This window comes from Carica papaya, chromosome 5 (assembly GCF_054855325.1).
Source record: "Carica papaya isolate Zhongbai chromosome 5, ASM5485532v1, whole genome shotgun sequence".
Classification (NCBI taxonomy): domain Eukaryota; kingdom Viridiplantae; phylum Streptophyta; class Magnoliopsida; order Brassicales; family Caricaceae; genus Carica; species Carica papaya.
In genome coordinates, this window is record NC_142313.1 from 42980992 (window position 1) to 43003578 (window position 22587).

Below are 22587 nucleotides of genomic sequence, written 5' to 3' on the forward strand. Positions count from 1 at the left end.
TAATTTTAAATTCATAAGCTAATCCAAGTACTAATAAATACATTTTTCTTGGTAAAATACAAACCTATAAACTAATTTGTACACAAATTATTTGTTTCTTATTCAATTCACGCTTACATTATTACACCCAATATATATATATATATATATCATACTGAGATAATAAACTCTTTCTGACATGTATATTTATATAAAGTGAGTTAAAGAATCTACTCGAACAAATAAAATCACCATGGCCATTCTACTACAACAAAGCGAAGTTACAATGCCATATAAAAGATTTGATTTACCCTTCCAGAAAAAGAAGCTCTCACTCTACAAAAACTCGCATCCTGAGAACCACCAGAGAAAGACAAAACCAAACCCACGGCAGAACAAATAAAACTAACCCACGTACATACATACATACATACATATATATATATATATATGTAAATCAGGAGAAAGCACAAACAGCAGCTAGAAATACAAAAAGCACGTTCCTCATACAGAAAGAGAAAAGCTTCTTTGCTTTGCTAGGTTGTGGGGTGTTATTTCCCAAGAAGAGACCTGTTCCGCTTCCTCAGGCAGAATGAAAGGCAATGAAATCTCCCGGATCATCAAGTCACCACAAAACGGGCATTCACTGGCTATTGCGTCATCCAGCTGTGACCGAAGCTGCAAATCAACAGACTCGTGAGTATCGATTCCCACCAAACTTTTCTAGTTTTTTACATCAATTATAAGAACATAAGGTGCATCGACGTTTGCTGGTGGATGTGTAGAGACTACAGAAGTATAACAGAAGCAACAGGATATGGGTGATGATTTTGCCAGTGTATGAATGAAATTCTCTAAGGTTAGAGCAGCAAAAACAAAAAAAAAAAGGCAACAAAACTGTACATATTATATGTAACGTAGAGCAAGACACTCCTAGTTCCACCTTGTGTCTGATTCCCAAGTTAGCAATAATAGTCAGGAGTTCATACATCTCCTATGCAAATTAGATAAAGAAAAGGATAAAACTCCCACCTTATTTGCAGGAGTCATGCCAGTTATGGATTCCTCAGTTAAGCTGCCGTTTTGATCCTTCCTCACTTCACTACCAAGTAATGTTAGCTGCTTCTGCAAGCCGAGAATGTACTCCGCCTGCAATATTTATTCAGAAACCCGGATGAAGGGGAAATTTTGAGAAATGAGTAAAATAATCCAGTTGCATGGAATGGATAACCAAAGAAGAATCTAAATTCGTCAGCTTGCTTGCTTACCCAACGTGCATGCTTTAAACTTCATCCTACTATTGCATATAACAAAATAGGATAAATTATTACTTATCATTTTTCCATTTGTCATGTTATATTTGGATTCTGAAATTTTTTCGTTACAATTGAATTCTCCAATTTATAACATTTTCAGTTCATGATATTTCTATGCACTATGAAATTTTTGACAGAAAAAATGTTAAAACGTTTTTCTGTTTTCCTCATATTCTGCCTTTAATAGAGTTTGAAAAGTTATACAACTAAAGATTAACCCTAACAAGAATAATTGATTTGTTTATTTAAGCAAATGTGGAAGATAATGATAGACATCAAGCAAGAAGATGTCTGCAATAACTATTTTTTTTTTTTCCTTCCAATTCTCAATTCTAAATAGAAACATTATATTTTTTAAATCTCTTTTTGTATTAATCCAGTAATACATTAAGAACTTTTGCTATTTTTGTGATTCTTTTAAAATCACATTTTTTGAAATAATTTTATAAATTTAGAACTTAAATTATAAGGAAAAAATTTAAGACTAAATTGCAACGTCAACTCCTAATTCAGGAACTAAATTGTAGCATAATCACTACACTCACAAAGTCTGCTGCCAGAATGGGTATGCCTTCTGGTCGAATTGCTGTTGAAAGCATAAAATTCTGTCCTTTTTATTTACAAAAGCCCCTTTAGACTATAAGATAATAGTTTTGACTCTTTGGTTGGAGTTTTCTCCAAATGTCATAAAATCCCTTAACAAGGCTGATGCAAAACCAACCAAGTAATAATCTTTGAGCCTGATTACTAAAGCAAATAAAAAGGAAAATGAGAAGAAAAAAAAAAAAAAAAGAATAAAAAGCTATTCGTGAAACTTACTTGTATTTCATCAGTACAGCGTGTGACTTGAGCAATCAAGCATTGTGCGTGGAAGGCATGCCCACATGGAAATACATAAAAGGGGGCCATCGGCCCCGCTGATGTATAACCTTGCGTCATTCTATATTCCCCAGCCGCAGTCAAAATTTTACGTTTGCAAACCTGATATGTAGAGAAGTCATAATCAACATCAACATACTAATTTGGCTGGTAATCTTTATTGTTCATCAGGTTTGCAGTCAAGAGAAGGGCAAGACCAGATTAATTTAATTGGAGTTCCTGTTCTTCAGGAAATAGAAACAGATTAATTTTTCTGAACAAATAAAATAAGTATGAAACCAAGACCAGCAGTCTGAGATGAAACCAAATTTGCGGAGAAAAAAAATTTGTTCCATCATGAAAGCCAGAAAAGCAGAGTATTGAAACTTAAAATTTTCTTGAGATCTAGAAACAAAATGAAAGTTTAACTAAACAAAGCATGATATTGTAAATCTCTGGAAATGTCATATGAGATCTGGCTTAAAAAGACATTTGAAAAATCTTCATTTTAGTCTATGTATAGAATTTTCATCTCATTGATAAGAAGTAATTATCATGGTTAGCAATACCCCGCACTCCTCATCACGGTCAACAACAGCATATCTTTGAGCAAGAGCACTGATATCATTTCTGATGTTATCTGCACCATGTGTCGCATCATTCATCTCTTGTTTCAATTGCTCAATCTGCTTGTTGTAGTCCTCCAGGGATGAGCAAATTGCTTCCTACAAGCATGTTTAACAAAAATAAAGCGTTTAATTTCTGATAAAGAGTATTCAGCAGCAGACGAGAAAGGTAGTATTTATAGTCTAGAAGCTCTTTTATTACAATTGACCTATCTAGATGGATAAACAATCACTTTTCTGTTGCTTCACTTATTGCTTCCTAGCAGCAAATATCGAGTCAATACTATCAAGAAAACCATAAAATGAGCAATTAAGTTCGTGATCACAAAGGGTAACAACTAGACTGAATAAATTCCTGAAGAAGCTGCAGTAATGTATGAAAAGCATAATAGAAGCCTAAAATCCCATTAACACTTAACAGAACAACACTAAGACATGCAAGATTATGGGAGCAAACTAGATAAAAATCAGACTCGGAGAAAAAAAAAGAGAAAAAAAATAAATTCAACACCTTAAGTAGCCAACTCACAAACAAGCTCTTTGATGCTATATGCATTGCTAGACTTCCTATAGTCGTCTATCTTTTTATGAATAACAGCAAACTATTACCAAAAGCAGTAAAAACAGAATGATTCCCCATGAACGGAATTGATAAGTGCAGATAATTTCGATCTTACTTTGAAGTCATCAATTAGGGCAAAGTCAGGAAAGAAAGGCAATATGTCCTCAATTTTTAAAAGACCATCAGTTTCCTTGAGAAATGCTATTGCCCTCCTTATATTTTCCCTCTTAGCTCCTTTTTCCTGTTCAACAACGTGTTTTGCAACCATGAGCCAGAGTTTCTTTCTCAGGTCCTCGTCATCTTCAACTTTATCAGCTTCAGCCATAGCAAGCTCAGGGTCAACCTAGTGAACCAAAGAGTAGAAATTGTCAAAATAGTGTTCCATCCTTCTAAAAATACATTGGAAAGAAATCTCATCTAAGGAGATCTAGATTCTGTTTCTTTTTAGTTATCTGATTGAGCCAACCCAAAATGAAACTGTCCTCCACTATTCCATTCAGCGAGAGAAAGAGCCTCAGTACCTTGCATCAAAATCAGATAATTATATTCCTCTATGAATTTCATCTACATGTATGATCTGAACACCTCAAAGGACCATAAGTTTGAAAATGCAGAAAATAGTTAACTCTGTTTCAGTAAATGCAAATAAAACAAGAGAAATAATGAAAGCCTCTGTCGCATGAAAGGAGTACCTGTAGAGCAAGGGCAACTGCTTCTTCATGCATGGACATCATGCTATATATATGAACACAGGCACGCATTCTCTTCTCCTTGAGGCAAAGGCGCAAGGCATACTTGGGATCATAAAAAAATTCAGGTCCATTTTCTATTCCTTTTCCAAATTTGCATTGCAGGAAGCGCAGAAGGGAACTCTCATCTTCCTAGTAATAGTAAGAAAGAAAAACCAATTGAATGTAATACAATTCCCAGGGTCAAAATTTTAATGTACATGCAAAAAGAGGTTGGAAAGAATACAATGGAGGAAAGAGACTACATATGCAGATTGGCAGATGGTTCTTGTCCCAAAGATCCTATTACCTGATAATAACTATCCAACTTTTATATGTATCGAACTAAAATGGACCAAAACTTGGATTGAGTCCATATGACTTCTTGAGGCAGGATGGACAGACCCTCATCCCCATAAGAGACATTTATACAATTATGATCTTTTTAATGTTACTAAAGATATATAATTTCAGGAACTATATATTGTAAGTTTATTTCTCATTTAGTATCCCGTTTAGTTATTTTTCATTACACTATGTTTGGTTCAATCCCTGTTCAATTCTTGGTCAGTTCTTAATCCCAAGTTTATATGACTCTTCATATGTATAATTAGGACATATTTTTCGCATTACCACCATCCCCATAATTCTTTAAATGTGGACATTTAAACATTAAAAGAAAATTAAGATGAGGGTGGTAGTAACTCAAACTCAATTGTATTCTGATTATGCATGACTAGACTAACATGAAAATTAGAACTACGAATTGACCAGAAATTGTATGGTAATGTAACCAAATGCAACCTTATAGTCTTTCAATTCTTTAGTTTATCTTCACGTTCATTTGAATTTTAGATAGACTCGTTTTGTCCTACATCACTCCCACAGCACAAATATCAAAATATGTAAATGTGTTTCCCCAAACCAGCCTCCGTCTCTCTGGGCTATCAGACACAACTTTACCCTCAATCAAGCGTTAAAAGAACTGCAGCAAATTAAGACTTTAATAAACAATCTCTAGAAAATCAGATTGGAACTTTCTAGAATGTGTCAAAAAGATGTCCATGTAGCAACATTAGTCAGTCTAGATCATCATGATTGACAATCAGTTCCTTTTGGCCAGGTTATAAGAAATAGAAACTTTGGACATTCCAAATGTTGAATGTTTGACACAAATTTTAATGCCAATTTAAGCAATTTACCTGCTTGGCATACAATGAGAGCAGCAAGTTGTGAACCCCTGGATCCTCATTATGCAGACGATGAACACAAAATTCCAAATATTTGACTACTTCATGGATTTCATTCCTGCAGGTCATGATAAGTAGAGAGTCTCATTTCCACAGATAGTCAATATACAGAAATGGAATTTCCAAGTTCATATTAACTTCTGATTATAAGTCAAATATCAGTAAGAATCGATCTTGAAAATGTATACATTGATACAGTCATGAAAAATTAAGTTCTCTTATTCTAATGATTTTACAGTCATGCTATAGGTTAATTTGTAATATAATTTGCTTGCAAATTGACTACCATATCCTAGAACCTAGACTTAGCTTTCAACAATGGATTTTGGTTTTGATTTAATCAGATTCTGTTTAGGTTGAAATGGTAGTTCAGTTGCAAGTGTATTTGGTGCCTCCTTGCAACCCAGTAGCAATTTGATGAGCACAGATAATCAGAAGTTTTATACCCTTCCTCCCTTTCCTTCATTCTTATCCACTTCTCCTACTCTTTTCTATACCTTTAGTACTTCTATTTTCTCCTCCTCTCCTTTCACTATTCTTCTTCCCTCTCTTATTCTGCATCAGTAAGATATGAACATTGCCCTACAAATACATCATTGGAACCAAATATACCAAAACAATGAACATTTCATGTCATAAACCAAGCACGGTACATGATTCCTGAATCTCAAGACCAATAGGCATAGTACTAGAAATCTAGATTTAGGCATCAAGTAATCATTAATTTACATAATCAACATTAAAAATAATGACTTAACTAATAAAATTCATAACTACTAGTCCATAAATCATGGATCATGCTAAAAAGAAAGGATTTAGAAGTTACAGCATCAGCTGAGGTAACTGGAGTCAAAGTCAGCAGTTATTTAAGCTACTACCACTTCAACAGATAACTCTTGAACAACTAACTTGAACTTCATTATCATGGATATTATAGCAAATAAAATATATGAGTTCATGCCTTAATGGTGTGCAAGAAACATCAATGTTCAAAAGAACCAAATATCTGTTCACATTACTTTGCATGAGGTTCACTGGAATAACGCATCATTGCAGGAATCAGTTTCCTTGGGTTAAGATGTTTCATGGCCATCCATGATTCCACAGTTTCATATGCATCAAGCATGATGAGATCTGGAGCAAACTTATACTGCAAAGCACAATATTATCTTCTGAGAAGTAGACTAAGACCAAGAGGCTGTGGCCTCTTAGAACAAGGATAAAGAAGAACGAGAAACCAGTAAGCTGAAAGTGATGGGGAAAAAATGTTATGTTCCATCCAGATGCTTGATCTATACCTGAAGATCAACTGGAACAGCAGGTTTCTGAAGCACTTCCAATGCTTTCTTTGCTTCCCCTTGCTAAAGGAAAAAATAAAATCTGAAGATTACATCAAGAAACTAACATGCAAAAGTTAAAAATATTTTGCTGCAACCAATGAATAAAACATTATTTTTTATTTCAAACTAAATCAGCAGATGACTTCTGTCTGGTTGAGTTTGATTGTGGCTATTTGGTAGATATCTGCTACAGTTAAGTATTAGCTCAAACAAATGTTATAATTTCTACATTTCAGAAAAAATAATATACATATGGCCGTATGGATTAGTTTATTAGTTTTGATGCTTTAAGCTCATATAGCTTTTAGGCCTAAAGCACTTTAAACTCATACTGCTTTAAGCTTGTAAAATGTTTGGATTACTAACTTATTTCTTTGGCTTTTAGATTTAAAAAAACTATGAAGTATTTACTAAATTATAAGCTTTTAAGATGAAATTTTAGTAGTGAAAAAAAGAAAGAACTATTAGTTGTTCTTTTAATTAAAAAATTACCTTATGCATTTTATATTATAAAAACTTAAAAACAATTCCATATTTTTATCAATTTAAGAGTTCTAATTTTCTCAATTATATTTATACGATATTTTAATAAATTCATTATTAAGATATTTAATCAAATTTTGTATTTACGATTAAGACTTCAATTATATATTACTAAGCTATTTAATTATATTTACTATTAAGAATTCAATTAATATACTGAGATTTTAAAATTATGTCTGTTATTAAGATATTATCAAATTTTATTTAAAATTTGTTTGTTGCAACTAGACTTATACTAAATGCGAGTTAGCATTTTTCTCTTATAGTAATCACAAATACAACACCCAATGAAAATATCAAATATCATTAAAATATTGTTTTTTAAGTAATAAAAAAAATTAAAAAATTTAACAAAAATTCAAAAAAGAAAAAAAGAAAGGTTATTGCCGCTGAGCATCTCCATTTTGGGAGCTGACCACAGCTCTGTTTAAGGGGGATGCCCCAATTTTTTTATTCAATGTCAGAGCTGCAGCAGCAGCAGCCCCCCATTTAAGAAAAAAATGCAACTCCCAATTTTTTCTTTTTTTTTCTTAATGTGGGTTACCAGTAACAGATATACCAAAAAGCTTTATTTATTAGGTTAGAGTTGGAATTTAGTATTTCGGGTAGGGATATACAAAGGTGCTTAAAACTACCTACTAAAAGTTCTCCAAAAAAGAAGCTCATCCTAGGAGCTTCTTGTTTGGCGGCTAAAAGCTGAAGAAATTTTAGCACTTTTTATATCTTGATAAACAGTTAGTGGCTTCTTTCATAGTCAAGATGTACTTTAGCACATTTGACACAAAATAAGCCAATCCAAGTACCCTATATATATATATATCATAACTTCTCTAATTAACTTAACCAAAAGCACCGAGGATAGCCATTAGTGAAAACTGCATAAGTTCCGCCCTAAACAAATAGTTTAACTATCATATAAGGTCCAACCTTCGGGATTGGGAGAAGGAGACGGGTAGGAGGGGGAGGTTCAAACCGCATGGTAAGAGTCTTTGGAGGAGAATGACGGATGGCAACAAGGAGTTTATGAACTGTGTGGGGTGGAAGGTTGGGAATGGGGAAGAAATAAGTTTCTGGCATGATGAGTGGGTGGGTGACTTCAAATTAAAAGATCGGTTTCCTAGAATTTTGCAATTGCGAGTGATAAGGAGGCTAAGGTGGAGAAGGAGTTCGGGTCCGTGGATGGTGATAGAACCTGGAGTGTTAAGGTTAAGAGGAATCTGCAAGATTGGGAGATTGATGAGTACAGCAACCTTCTACTATGTTTAGACAAATATTAAGCTGACTAAAAAACATGATGAGAGACTATGGAAACTGGATATTAACAGGGGTTTCTCGGTTAAGTCTTTCTCTTACAGTTTATGCAAGAAAGAAGGTATTCCGAACATGATTGCACCTTTCAAGCTAATTTGGAAAACTAAAGCGCCACCTAGAGTGGCTTTTTTTACTTGGGAGGTGGCGAGAGACAGCATTTTGACCATTGACGCGTTAAAGAGAAAATGAAACACCATGGTGAATAGATGCTACTTTTGTAAACTGATGAGGAATCGTGTTACCATTTATTACTGGGCTGTCTAGAAATTAACAGCATTTGGGCTATGGTTTTTGGGCTGCTTGGTTTGGATTGGGTCATGGCTGGGAATGTAAGTGGGGAACTTTGGGCTTGGACAGGGTATTGTAAAAAGAAAAAGTACATTTTCCTTATTCCACTAATCATTTTTTGGATTGTGTAGAAGAAAAGAAATGCGAGGGCTTTTAAGGGCATTGAAACTAATATTATAAACATTAGAAATAAATAGTTTCATACTTTTGGGTCTATCTTGTTAAGTCATAATGTGCATAATTGGAAAGGCATAGGATTAGTCATGAACCACTTGATAGATATGTAACTATTTTGTATACAGGTGATACTCCTTTGGTACTTTTGTGAATAACATTTCTCACTTTTATTTCAAAAATAATATAAGGTCCAACGTTCTATAAATAAATTTTAACACCACTAGGAAAAGGGAAAACTAGATGAGCTAGTGACAATTATAAGACTATGGAAGTTTCAGAAAAAAATGGTAATTCTCTACGAGGACCTCATATCCTGAAGAAATAAAAGGAGAAGATTTATGAAATGGATTACAAAAACAAAGAAAAAATTTCAAGAAAATCATATTATGAGCTTGCAATCATTGATTTTAGAGGAAAGAGTAGGCATGAAAAGTACCTGAATGTAATGGTGAATGACAATTTCATACTGCTCCTTGAGGCTAGCAAAATATACCACTTCTTCAACTCTACCATAACTGAGCAATATGAAACAAATAAAAGCTTGTCCCAGTATAGTTTCAACAGTAAAAGAAAATCAAGATAGAAATATTGAAGAAATGATACTTTTCCATCAAAAACATATACTTAAAAAATGAGTGTGGGTCCTCTATATAAGCATGGTGATGCATAATAAGAAAGACAACTGAAGACTGCAGCAAAATAAGACTTACACATTCGTTTTCAATATCCAAAGTCATGAAAGTTGATGTTTAGAGGTCAAGAGACAAACAACTATAGCAGGCATTTCTAAGAAATTATATGATGATTACCTTTCTAAAAGTCTCATCGAAGTTGCCTCATCCAATACATCCTTGCAATCACTTAAGAATGCGCGGAACTCTTTAATAATCAAGTGATACTCTGAACTACAATTCTCTAATGCAGCATCATCCTCCAAAAGTAGCCGGTTGATCTAAAAAATTGGATTAAGAAAATTATCAATCAAGTTATAAATGTATCTTATTAGTCATTGCATTAGAACTTTTTCTAATCAAGTAAATTACTCAGTTTCAGAGATTATAAATCACGAAAAATGAACAGAAATCACAATGGTTCCAAACTATCTAAGAAAATAGACAAAGAACTGCTTTCATGGGTTTACATCAAAATTTCACCAGCTCAATGCAAAATAGTATGGGCAAATATTAGTAGTAAATATGACTTTTCTCAAGCATCAATTTCCAAAAATATGAGAAGGATGAGAGATAGCACAACCAAATTCAGATTGGCTTATTTTTTAGAGCGTTAAGTTTATGGAGTTCTAAGCTCCATTGAGCTCTAGGTCATGAAGCACTTTTTAATGGAAAAGGAAGAATAAGCAGAAAAAGAAAAAAAGATTACAACAAGGGAGGACTAGGCATCCTTTGAACAAAAAAGAAAAACAATAAGAACAAAAGGCTGCAAACAACAAGTTCATTCAATTAAGACTAGCTGGATAGTTTCTACATAAAATTAGGCTGGTACAGTTTAATATTACTTATTTATATGACAAGTTTAGACAGAGAGTTAAACAGGTTTAGGCTTAGTCTAAAAGGAGTTGGGTCTTTAACGAGTTAAATCTATCTAGACTTGTTAAGAATTAAGTCTAAACAGATTTAACCTGCTTAACCCGTTTAAAATCCTTTGATTGGTCAAGTTGGTTAATCCCATTAATATATTTGACCTATTAGATACATGCATATATGAACACATATACATAATCATATATGCACCTCTGTGTGTGTGTGTACAAGATATATATGATATATACTACGAATACCGAAATTGAATATACATGTTAGATAAATTCATTCAAGTTTCGGATTAGTTAAATCCTTTAATATTTCATGATAAACAAGTTAAATGAGTCTAAACAGGTCAACCCATTTGTAAACACATTGTCTATGGGTTCAGAGATCATGATTCATTCTCTGAACAAGTAGTGTACAGGTTAAGGAAAGTAATCATTGTACTATGCATTGACATGATCCTTTTAGACACAAGCATCACACGTTTTATCACCCTTATGCAAAACAGATAAACCCTACTTGCACTAACCCAAAGTGAGCCAGAAACGATATCTTATTTCTAAAAAACAAAGAATGAGAACTATGGTCCTTAAAATCACGGCATTCTCTCTATCCTCAACACCCACATGCCAGCAAAATAGCATCTCCCTCCAAAATAACAGTCCATCTTTTGCTTTGCCTGTGCTACAAAGATAAGAAATAAAAAGAATTCAAGTTTCTGAGAAAAACCCCAACGAACACCAAAGGTCTCAAATAACCAGGTTTAGAGCCTCCAAGCCACATCATAATGTAAAACAGAGAAGGCCATGTGACTCAACAGCATGTAAGCACATCACACTAAAGAAAAAAGTGCGACCCAGCCTGTTAACTTGAAACTGATTGTTAGTATTGAATCTATTAAGAACCAATGTCCAAAACAAATTAATTTAGGAGCATAAACCATCCAAAGAAAGTTCAATAGAAAGATTGTGGGTCAGACAGAGAAAGTTTTGCAAATGTAGTAGCTCAACATATCCTAAGATATAAAAAAGCATGACTCAGTCTGTTAACTTGAGCTGATTGTTAGTATTGAGTCCATTAAGAACCAATGTCCAAAAAACTTAGATTTTAGGAGGGAAAGCCTAAGAAAGTTTTAAAAAATAATCCGGATAGAAAGATTTTGGGTTGAAGAAAGAAAGTTCTGCAAGTATGGTAGCTCAACAGATCCAAAGATCAATTGTCAAGACTCAAGGAAGAAACAACAGTCTCAAGAAGATGAAGCAACAAAAGCATACCATCCACTTCACGATAATCAAGATATCTATGTAAAAAAAAAAAATTCCAAGAAATATGAGCTTGATTATGTATCACCAAAAACAGAGATAGGGTAATTATGGCAAAGTGAAATGTTATAAAGGCATAGAAACCGAGTAACCAAAAGGGATATGACCAGGACATGGGTCCTCCAAGAACAAAATACAGAACCATTCCCCACCTTGGGAGAAAAGAGTCATAAAGTTGAGAGATAGCTTTCCAGGAATTCTTGTGAGAGATTCTGGATTTAGTATCCAAACTGAGTTTATGGAGCTTTAATCTTAATAACTGTTTGGTTCCTTGAACTTATTTAGCTTTAAAAAGTTGGCAAAATGACTTGTCAAAAGAACACTAACGAAAACATCCTAAGACGTTAAGGGTGCTTTGTGAAAAACAAAAAGGTTAAAATAGCCTTGACCCATACTAGTTTAAAGCATAAAAGAAGAGAAACACTAATCTTTTGACCTTTTTAACTTAAAAATTCGAGGCATAGCTTTAGCTTTATGGTGATTTCACGGATGACCCAAACACTATAGATGTTTTCTTAGTGCAAAACCAGCTTTAAGTTAGATTGACACAGGAAAAAGTCAATCCAAATGGACTGTATATCTAAGCATCTTCCTGTCTGACTTGTGTTAAACAGTAACCACATGCTATTTGATTGACAAAGCCACATTGTACAGGAGGCATGATAGAAAGAAAATATGTAGGCAGGTTCTCATCCAACAGTGAGGCATAGGAAGAGCAAACCTTGTCCAGGTACAATTCAGTTGCCCATGTGGATATCATTGTTATTTGGCATTTGTCTTCTTTTGCAAGATTATCAAGCTTCCGCAATAAAAATGTTCTTAGAGCATCCTGCAAACAAGGAAACATATGAATCTGTGAATGCACATGTCCAACTCCTACATTGAAGCAAGACTGATTGGAATTCACATCCATGAGAACCAGTCCGCACAAATTCTGATGGGCTTAGACAAAATTTATAAATTCTATTGACAAAATCGTTTATAGATCTACTTGAAACTCCCGTCAAGCCTAGTTATGCATTGAAATTTTAGATCTTTCAAACATCTTGCTAGAGGATATGAATTTTTTTTTTAAATAAAAAAAAATATTACTATATAGTCTACTAGAAAACAATAGTGCATTTCCCATGCAATGTTTTCCTATAGTTCAGTTTCCTTTTAAGGTTCCTTTTCTTGTTAATATATATCTCCACAAATATTGTGTACTATTCCTTCAATATAATATCAAGTGAAATATCATAATAACATCTCAGTTCAGTCTTCTAGCCTAGTATCAAAACATTAGGTAGTAGGGATTAGTAAATATTCCTATTCTCTAACAATTTTAACAGGTACTATTCCTTCAACATAATATCAAGTGGAATATCACAATAACATTTCAGTTTAGTCTTCTAGAAAGGTCAGAGGCTTAGTGAATATTCCTACTTTAACAGTTTCTACATGGAACTCTGTATATTCATTATAAATGCATATGAAGAATGTTGAAGCACAGTTAAGTTCGTTAATCAACATATGAGACCCACAAATTTAAACTGATAGTAGGACGTCTTCTCCTCAAACACTAGAGCCAGCACATGCATCCGATCTGTCTCATGATTGAAGGTATATAGCAGGTAAATGAATGGTATTTGAAGTACATCATTATGAAGCAGGAACAAATTTTATAAGGCAATACCTGTTCACCTATGCTGATAAACTTCAGTGTTACCTCCTCGAAAGATAGTATGAAACTGATCTGCAAAAGGATTCCTTTATCAATTATTGGATGCATTCTAGATGGAAAGAACAAAACCAATATCATGTTAAGTTAAATGGGAAATTTCAAAAAGAAGTTTTTCAAAAGATATTTGATCAAATAAATAGGAAGTACCGATAACTTATAATTAGAGAACAAAACCAATATCATGTAAGTTAAATAGGGAACTTTTGAAAAATAAATTTTTCCGAAGATATTGATCAAATAAATAGAAAGTACTGATCATATATAATTGAAGTTTTTTCATAAGCTTTTTGGGATAAGAGTGTAGAAGCTTTATTTTATATTATGAACTGAAGATCAGACTGTTGCATAAAATAATGGAAACACTATCTCGGGAAGCACCTAGAACCAATTGCCTGTTTAACCAATACATGATAGCAACCTAATTAGTGGCACCTGAGAACCCAAAAACAGAAAAACTAAGAAGAATATCACAGAAAAATTACAGTAGGGGCTAGTGTCATGGCTTCTGTTTTTAACGATCAGTAATTGTTTTCGTTTGTATCAAGTGTCAAATATAAAATCTAAACAGGACATAAATACTTTTACATCATGTTACGGCACCCAAAGAGCCCAAACCTGAGGTCATGCAGATTTTTCCAGAACTCGAGTTTAATGGCTGATTTCTGAGGCACACATGACTTGATTTCAACTCCTATGTCTCATTCTATCTGGACGATCATGCATTGATGTTTCTCAAGATTTAATTACCAGCACATAATGTAACAAAAGCAAGATGTCTTTTGGTGATTTCATCAATATCTTTGTAAGGGAGACAGTAATATATAAATCAACAGTTTTTTTTGTCAAAAAAAAAGAGATATTAATCTTATAATATCAAAGAATAAAAGAATTTACTTTTGCATAGAATGATGCTGCTCGAAGAAAGTCCTTGGTGGCAAATGCAGCTTCAGCCTACAACACAGATTAGCCCATATTATACACAATGTGGGCAATGAAAGGGACCTTGCACAAATAAAAGGCAGTAGTTTCTATCACTGTGACTATAAGCTACAGTGAACAGCTGATCAGAAAGCCATATTTTTAGCCACAAATAGATTATAGACTATCTACCCTTTATTACACTTCAGATAGTGTCGAGATGTGACCTGAACTAAATATACTTGGTCTCTTTGGAGTGGATCATGACAACTTGCCAAAGCTGCAGTGTAATCTTTCATTTGCAGATACACCTTCCACATATCTCGGCCTTCATCATTGACAGAAACCTATAAAATGTCAACAAATCCAACAGCAGAGAGAAACAAAAAGATTTAATGTCTCACACAATATGACAAAAAAAGAAGGTCAACTGATTATAAGATGCAAACCTGAAAGATAGAGTTCTGATCATATGCGTAGAAGAGTCCTGCAGTAGCATCACTACATAATCCAATTATACCTCGTGAAACTGATTCTGGCATTAGATCAAACTGCAGTTCTTCAATGATTTGCTCACTGATCCTATTTACAACCTGCATAACGTTTAAAACAAGAGGCAGTAACAGCTTAAAGCTACAACATAGTTTCATTATTAGATAGCTCAATGTAAATTTTGATGCAACCAATAAATAAAAATAATAAAAACCATTAATCTCCACCTCCATTCTGTTAATAACACAAAAACTAAAATGTCAGATGACATCAGAAGCACCTGATGCTGAATAAAAGAAACTGAAACAAAATTTAAAAACTATTGGCATTGTAGTATAGCCATAATGAAGAGTGGAAAGAAAAAAAGACATAACTGCAGTTAAAAGATGACCAAAAATATAAATTGTACAATTAATTCAACACACCTTAACCTTATTGCCAATAAGAAGCAAGAAATGAAATTCAGACACCGCCATGGAACTAGGTTTGACCACTTCAGCACCTTCACACAGTTTTGAGTAGTTCAACAGAGCCTTGTTCTCCACAAAATTCTCATCACCATTTGGGAAACTATGCAAAATTCCATCAATTTTCATGAGATTTTATACCAATATTAATTGGCACAAAACTAAGAACTAGGATACCACGCATGCTGAAGAAATTTAACGATAACTGCAAAACTAACACTGCTCAAGGTAACAAAAAATGAGAAGACAGTGCATAAAGATAGACGGTAGTCTTAACATTTATTTGACACGTAGGAAGAAGAGATAAAGAACGCATTTTCACCTATGTTGAGCCCCAAAATTAAGGCCACCGTGGTAGATTCCTGCCCCTGAAAGCCATGCAAAATGGGTAGCTCTTCTTTGCTTGATAAAGAAATGTAGTTCACTGGAAAAAAGACATAATGGTCAAAGGAAAGTCAAGAAATCATCATTCTCCAGCCATTGTATAGCACAGACCATGTCTTACATCTCAGGAACAATAAAATAATTTCAGCCAATTTTCCATTCTGCATTCATTTGATATTTCTAAGTTAATATTAGCACGGACAAAAGCACTTGCCTGTTTGGTATCTCCCCAGGAAGCTCCATAAAGTGCACTGCACGCTCTTTATAACTTGCAAAAACAGACTGCAAATACCAATATTCGTCATACAATTTAAAATAAGGCATAAATTCTCAAGCAAGAGAAATAATCAGATCGCAACATATTCCAAATCAATGGGCACTTAATCTCATCATATGATAATAAATTGAGGAACATGCATGCGTAAATGGCAAAATATTTGTCATAAAATATCATAAGAAACTGGCTACCATGAACAAGTAGAAAAAGAAAAAGAAAAATGATTGCCTTAGCATTCCATATGCATGCAACAAGCATATAGCTGATAAAAGGGGCACACCTATCCCGAAACAAGATGCATAGCAGATGAAATATCATGAAAGAAAAGGAAGCCTAGAGCATACACTTCCTAAGATAAACTTTTCAATTGAAAATAAGGAAAAGATAAAATGAACAAGTATTTGTGCCCAAAAAATCAAATATCATGAAGCAAAAACGAACATGCACAATCACCGATTTCAGGCATGGCTCTTTTGTGAAACCAATAAATTCTACTTTCATTGTTTTGATTGCCAAGAAAGAGGGTGCCAACTGTATCACTGATTTCAGGCCAATCAGTTTAATCGGTTCTGTTTACAAACTGTTATCAAATGTATTGGCCAAAAGGTTATCCAAATCAGTCAAATCCATTATCGGTAAAAGTCAGCACACTTTCATCGATGGAAGGCAAATCACTGATGCAATTATGATTGCAAACGAAGTGGTTGATGATCTGTCCTGCAATGACTTATATGCAAACTGGATATGCAGAAAGTCTTTGATAATGTCAGCTGGGAATTCATTGACTACATGCTTGAAAAAACTGGATATGGAATCAAATGGAGGAGATGGATAAGAACCTGTATTTCCTCTATTAGTTTTGCTGTTATGATCAACGGTGGCCCTTCATCATTTTTCACTGCCTCCAAAGGTTTAAGACTGGTGACCCTCTCTCCCCTTTGCTCTTTATTTTAACAATGGAAGCTTTGAATAAATTACTATTGCAGGCCAGAACACTCAATCTTATCAAAGGTATCACTATCGGGCATGCGGAAAAAATGGAGATCTCGCACCTATTCTTTGCCGATGATACTTTACTTTTCTGCCAACCTGACATCAGTACTCTTCTTCATTTAAGGTGTATTCTTCTCTGTTTCCAAGCGGAGTCCGGTCTGCGCATCAATTTGGCAAAATCTAAGTTGGTTGGTTTTGGTCCTAACTACGATACAGAGTCATTAGCCCGGGTATTAAATTGCAAAGTGTCACAGCTCCCTATTAAATATCTTGGAGTCCCACTTGGTGCCAACTATAAAAACAGTGCTTCGTGGAAGCCGGTCATCAATATTTTCAAAAAAAGACTTACAATTTGGAAGAGAAATTTCCTCTCCAAAGGTGGGAGACTTACCCTCATAAAAAGTACACTTGTCAACCTCCCAACATACTACCTCTCTGTCCTCACTATTCCGGCCAATGTTGCTAACAGATTAGAAAAAATTCAACACAATTTTCTGAGGGGCAGCGAGGAAAATAGAAGGAAATTCCATCTTGTAAGGATGTAAAACTGCCCAAAAATCAAGGGGGACTCAGCCTTAGATTGCTAACCAATATAAATAAAGCCCTACATGGCAAATGGAGTTGCAGATTCTGGAATGAAGGTGACAACTTGTGGAAAAAAATTGTTGACTGCAAATGGAACATCAGTGGAAATTATCCACACTGTAGAGGGGGCTATAGCACTTATGGGAAAAGCTTATGGAGAGGCATCTCTTGCATCAACAACTTGGTACTGGATTGCTCATCTTAGGCTGTTGACAGAGGTAATAAATCTAAATTCTAGACAGACAAATGGTGTGGTTCTTCCAAGCTTCAACATCAATTCCCTCTCATTTTTGCAATTGCTAAAGATAAGAACATGTTGGTTGAGAATGCTTTTGACAGTGTTAATAGTGGTGGCTGGAGTATCACGGTCTCTAGGAATTTGAAGGATTGGGAAAGTGTTGAATATGAAAGCTTATTAACTCTCTTATCTGCAATTAAGCTCACTGATAACAATGACAAACTTCACTGGACAATTGACAATAATGGTATATTCTCGGTAAAATCCTTCTACCATTATCTGACCCCATACAACAGAATTAGATGTCCGGATTTCCCTATAAAATTGATCTGGAACAGCACTGCCCCTCCTTGGGTCTCTTTTTTCACATGGGAAGCTGCCAAAGAAAGGATTCTCACTCTTGATAACCTCATGAAAAAAGGTATTATTCTGGTTAACAGATGTTTTCTGTGTAAAGTTGATGCCGAGTCCTGTAATCACCTCCTACTACATTGTCCTTTCTCCCATCAACTTTGGTCCATGGTTCTGGGGTTACTTGGCATTTGCTGGAGTACAGCAGGCTCAATACAAAGAGAACTAAATGCTTGGGAATTTTTATGCAAACGAAACAAGAATTATCGACTTATCCCTCTTACAATTTTTTGGATTCTTTGGAAAGAAAGAAACAACCGTGCTTTTGACGGCAAAGAGTATAATTTTGGGAACATCAAGGACAAATGGTTTCACTTTTTCGGGTCCACCTTATTAGGACATCACCTTTGTAATCTTGATGATATTGGTTTTATTGTAGATACACTCTTAGATTTGTAAATCTTTTGTACATGGGTGAAACCCCCTTAGTGCCTACTCTAATATATTTTCCTACTCTTTTATCTCAAAAAAAAACAAACATGCACAATGTTTGATCATGAAAAAATGATAATACCGATAATAGGAAATGGAAATCAATGGTTTACAAAGACAAAAAAGAATGAAGGATATTGCAGCTTTTAGGTGGTTGTCACTTATAGAGACCCATAAAGTTAGAGGCTTCCAGAGTAGGCAAAGACCTCCAAAATCTATTCCCATGACAGCCTTCTCAAAGCATCATGAGGCATAATTTACAAAAACATATAAGCAAACAGAATTATGGCCGACCATTCAATATGTTATCAACTTCAGAAAATGTTTTCCATTGATCATAAAATTCTGGCATGATATACAAACTTGACAAGATCATTTTTAGGAAAGTCATCCAACTCTGAGAACAGGAGAAGGAAAAAAATAAAGAGCACTTCACTTACATCTAGTGAACCAATTCCAGTAAAAGAATAAAGTCGTGTGGGCGTAACGGCCATCAGATAGTATCTCATTCCACCACTAATGTTAGCTGTTTCCATCTATTGAAAAAAAAAAAAGAATTGATATCATGACATTAAATATACCATAGTCATGGTTTGCTAATAGATAAATTCAATCAGATGAAAAGTTATATTTCCAGTTCCTAAGAAAACAAAAGGCATAAAGTATATCAAAGGTCTTAAATTTTGGGTATAATTATGACTGAGTCCACTATTTTAAGAAAATAATAACAAATTCCTTCTTCCAGCTCACCGTTATAGAAAATTCAAAAAGACCTAGATACCTTTTCTAGTTACCTTTCCATAATGTCATCCACATTCTCTATTCTCCTTACTTTCTCACCAATGCTTCTCTCTTACCATCGGATCTGCAAACCTAACTCTTTCTTTTTTGTGTTCTTTCAAACTGAATCATTAGTTATGTTATTCGTTCTAATTATTTCACAATTATGCGGTAGTTATAAGACACATAGTTTAACTATAGTTAACATCTTCTAAGAGGGTAGATTGAGTTGAGATATAAGTTTATAATATACGAACTAAATTATAACTTCTCAAAAATAATAGACTTAATTGCAATTATACTCAAAGCTCAAGGGCTCCAATGTAATTCATCTAAGAGAAAAATGTTGGTGCCACTTTCCAATATTGTCACTAAAGGGATTTTATGCACATATTGACTCTATCTTTATTAATTTTGTCAAATCAGAATGATTAGACACTGGGATATTAACAAACCATAATTTACATTTTAAAGCATCATGATTAAGCATGTCATGTCAGCATCTTCAGCATCCATAGAAGACCATTTAGTCACTTCTTACTGTTGGAGATATAGAAATAAAGAATCTATATTGATATAAAGCTCCAAAGGAGATATAGAAATTGGTAATTCCGTGCCCACTGCAAAACAAAATAAAGATAAATTAAAAAATACCTGCAAACCCATGAAAGCTTCGGGAAGTTCTGTTAATTCAAACAAAAATTTCATGTACTTCTCTCTCTTGTCCTTCTCATCCACAGCAATCTCAAAAAGTTGGCCATTGTCTGTGCCAAGAATGACTTCCTTTGTGGAACCTTGAAGAAATTGCATGAAATAGAAAAACAAAGTGAACATTTACAACCTCAACCTTTATTCATAAGAAAAAACAAGGAAACACGTGTTAGATCACCTTCTGTTATGTGTTGCCTATTCCAAGCAACAGCATTCACAACAAGACCTTTCAGCCTGCTTAATACACGAGGTTTGCTCCACTTAGCATGAATGTAATAAGTGTCAGGTCCACTACCTCCAACTACCGTTGCAACGCAATGGCTACCTCCAGGATCAACAAAAACCTTGTTGACTGATTGTTCCCCGGTTCTACCAGCAGATAGATCAATATCTATATACTCAAATGGCCAAAAAAAAAAGGAAAAACACAAGGTGAGGATGTAAAAGAGTCTGCAACAGAACTGAACCTATAAGTAGCCTATTCAAAGTCAGCTTGGATTTGAAGAGTATGCTTGAGCTCATGAAAATTTGAGCTAGCCACGTTCTGCCAATTGAGGTCTTACTCAACACATATGGGATAATAAAGAACATAAAAGAAAATTCAGTTAAAAAGAGAAGCTTAAATTAAACAATAGATATATAAACACATACCTGAGGAATCTCCAACCCCAAAGTCGTGTCTGATAACCCATCCCTTACTAGTTCCCAATACAATTACATCATTCCCAGCTGCCATACAAGTAATTATACCACGCCCTTTTGCTGCATATCTCTCAAGAAGATCTACTGTAAATACTGGCCCCCCTTGATCCATCCTTTTTAAGCTGAAAAAACCTCAAATCCTACCAAGTAATTTTTAGAAAAACACATGGAAATTAGCATATAGCTACAAATGCATGCAGTAACTGCATTCTAAATTCTAAATGCAATTTCATCATAGGCCCCTAGCACAGGCATCCAAACCACAAAAAGGCAAACCTAGAATAACACAATAAGATCCAGCAGTCAAGATATAATGAGCCATTACCAAATTGGCTTTTACTTTACTTTCTGAAGAATGAAAGAGTTCTAAACAATGCATAAATGAAGTCTGTATATTGGACATAGAACACACCAATAAAAGTCAAGGGCTCAGATAAGATATCAGAAGAAACCCAAAAATAAAACCTAATCTTTGCATCAAACAATTACCAAAATGCTGGAAAAGCTACATAAGGCATTACTATATATTAGATATTCAATTAACTATATTTAACACAACACCCTGACATGGCCTTTAAATAGCAGCAGCTACTAAACATTGAACTCGGTGTTCCCAGGTCAATTCCACAGCATCTATCAAAAAAATCTTATCAACAAAATTCAACAACAAAAACCCAAGCTAAAAGTAAGTGGTAGTAGCTTTATGTTATTCTCAAATCATTAAACCTTATATCAGCATATAAATTCAGCACAACCTTCAATTCGTAATAAACAGCCGACTGAATTTAACATAGTTTCAAAAGTCATAAAAGTAGAACACTGAAATAAGAACTAAACTGTAGTCATATCATAGTAAGTGCAGGATTCGGAGGAGGCAATTTCGGCAATGATATAAGAAATTACAAAATGAAAATACCATACCTTTAATCACAGATAATATAGCTTCGAGCTTTTGTGCACAGTATAACTCCACTTGTGGAGATCAACTGTGAATCGTGTGTGCTTTCTCCCCGATCAAATGACTTCGGTACCTTGCAAAACGACCGCTAAACATAAAAATGACGACTTCTGTCTGAAAAGCGTCCGATAGGTCAGTGGCCGACCTAATTTGATGGGCGAAGATTATAGGTTTTCACGCCCTAAGCGCCCGCTTTTGAAAACTAAAAGTAAGATGAATTTCTTCCTTCCCGCTCACGTACTCGTCGGCCTCATCCGCTGTTGTTTAGCTTAAATTACAGAAAACTGGGGAGAAAAAAATGATTTAAACATAAAATTTGGTGCTAAAGGAGAAAATTGAGTCAGATAAAGATGCATTTGATTTCATTTTCTTTGCATAAACCAAAAGGAAATTAAAAGAAAGAATCTGACAACAAATTTTTTGAATAAATTTCCAATCAACATAACCTTTTCCGAGAATTCAACCAATGTATTCACACGAGATTCATAATATCAACATTAATATGTATTTACCTCGTCGGAGATTGACCGGAAAAAAGTTGCAGCAGGAAGTGGCGTCAATTGAACCAGAAATTTAACAGAGGTTTTTTCCGATATATTCAGTTCTATTAAACGACATCGTTTTTCTCTGTTACGTGGTTGTTTTTGTTGCTGGGGCCCCCTCTTATCA

General features: G+C 34.4%; 1 protein-coding gene across 2 annotated transcripts; it reads right to left on the reverse strand.

Annotated features, from left to right (window-relative positions):
• Positions 1-160: 160 nt before the first annotated feature.
• On the reverse strand, positions 161-22563 carry LOC110816955 (zinc ion binding protein). Of its 2 annotated transcripts, XM_088221178.1 has the most exons (25): positions 22431-22563; positions 21882-22202; positions 20910-21100; positions 20437-20649; positions 20202-20341; positions 19208-19303; positions 16046-16113; positions 15770-15871; positions 15406-15550; positions 14938-15081; positions 14716-14835; positions 14465-14521; positions 13523-13582; positions 12569-12676; positions 9788-9930; positions 9415-9493; positions 6618-6680; positions 6339-6469; positions 5272-5377; positions 4034-4222; positions 3457-3684; positions 2723-2878; positions 2115-2276; positions 1012-1128; positions 161-657 (listed from the first exon to the last, which is right to left on the reverse strand). In XM_088221178.1, the coding sequence occupies exons 3-25, from the start codon at positions 21070-21072 to the stop codon at positions 484-486; spliced, it is 2964 nt and encodes a 987-aa protein (XP_088077304.1). In that variant the 5' UTR covers positions 21073-21100; positions 21882-22202; positions 22431-22563; the 3' UTR covers positions 161-483. The 2 variants fall into 2 exon arrangements, with proteins under 2 accessions (XP_088077304.1, XP_088077305.1); XM_088221179.1 differs by lacking the exons at positions 21882-22202; positions 22431-22563 and having other exon boundaries at positions 20437-20656; positions 20910-21049.
• Positions 22564-22587: the final 24 nt, after the last annotated feature.

Coding starts and splice junctions, on each gene's coding strand:
- LOC110816955 (XM_088221178.1), bottom strand. CDS start 21,072: ATGGATCAAGGGGGGCCAGTATTTACAGTAGATCTTCTTGAGAGATAT. Junction 14,836..14,937: donor ATCAGAACTCTATCTTTCAG/GTTTGCATCTTA, acceptor GACATTTTATAG/GTTTCTGTCAATGATGAAGG. Junction 3,685..4,033: donor CAGTTGCCCTTGCTCTACAG/GTACTCCTTTCA, acceptor TTGGTTCACTAG/GTTGACCCTGAGCTTGCTAT.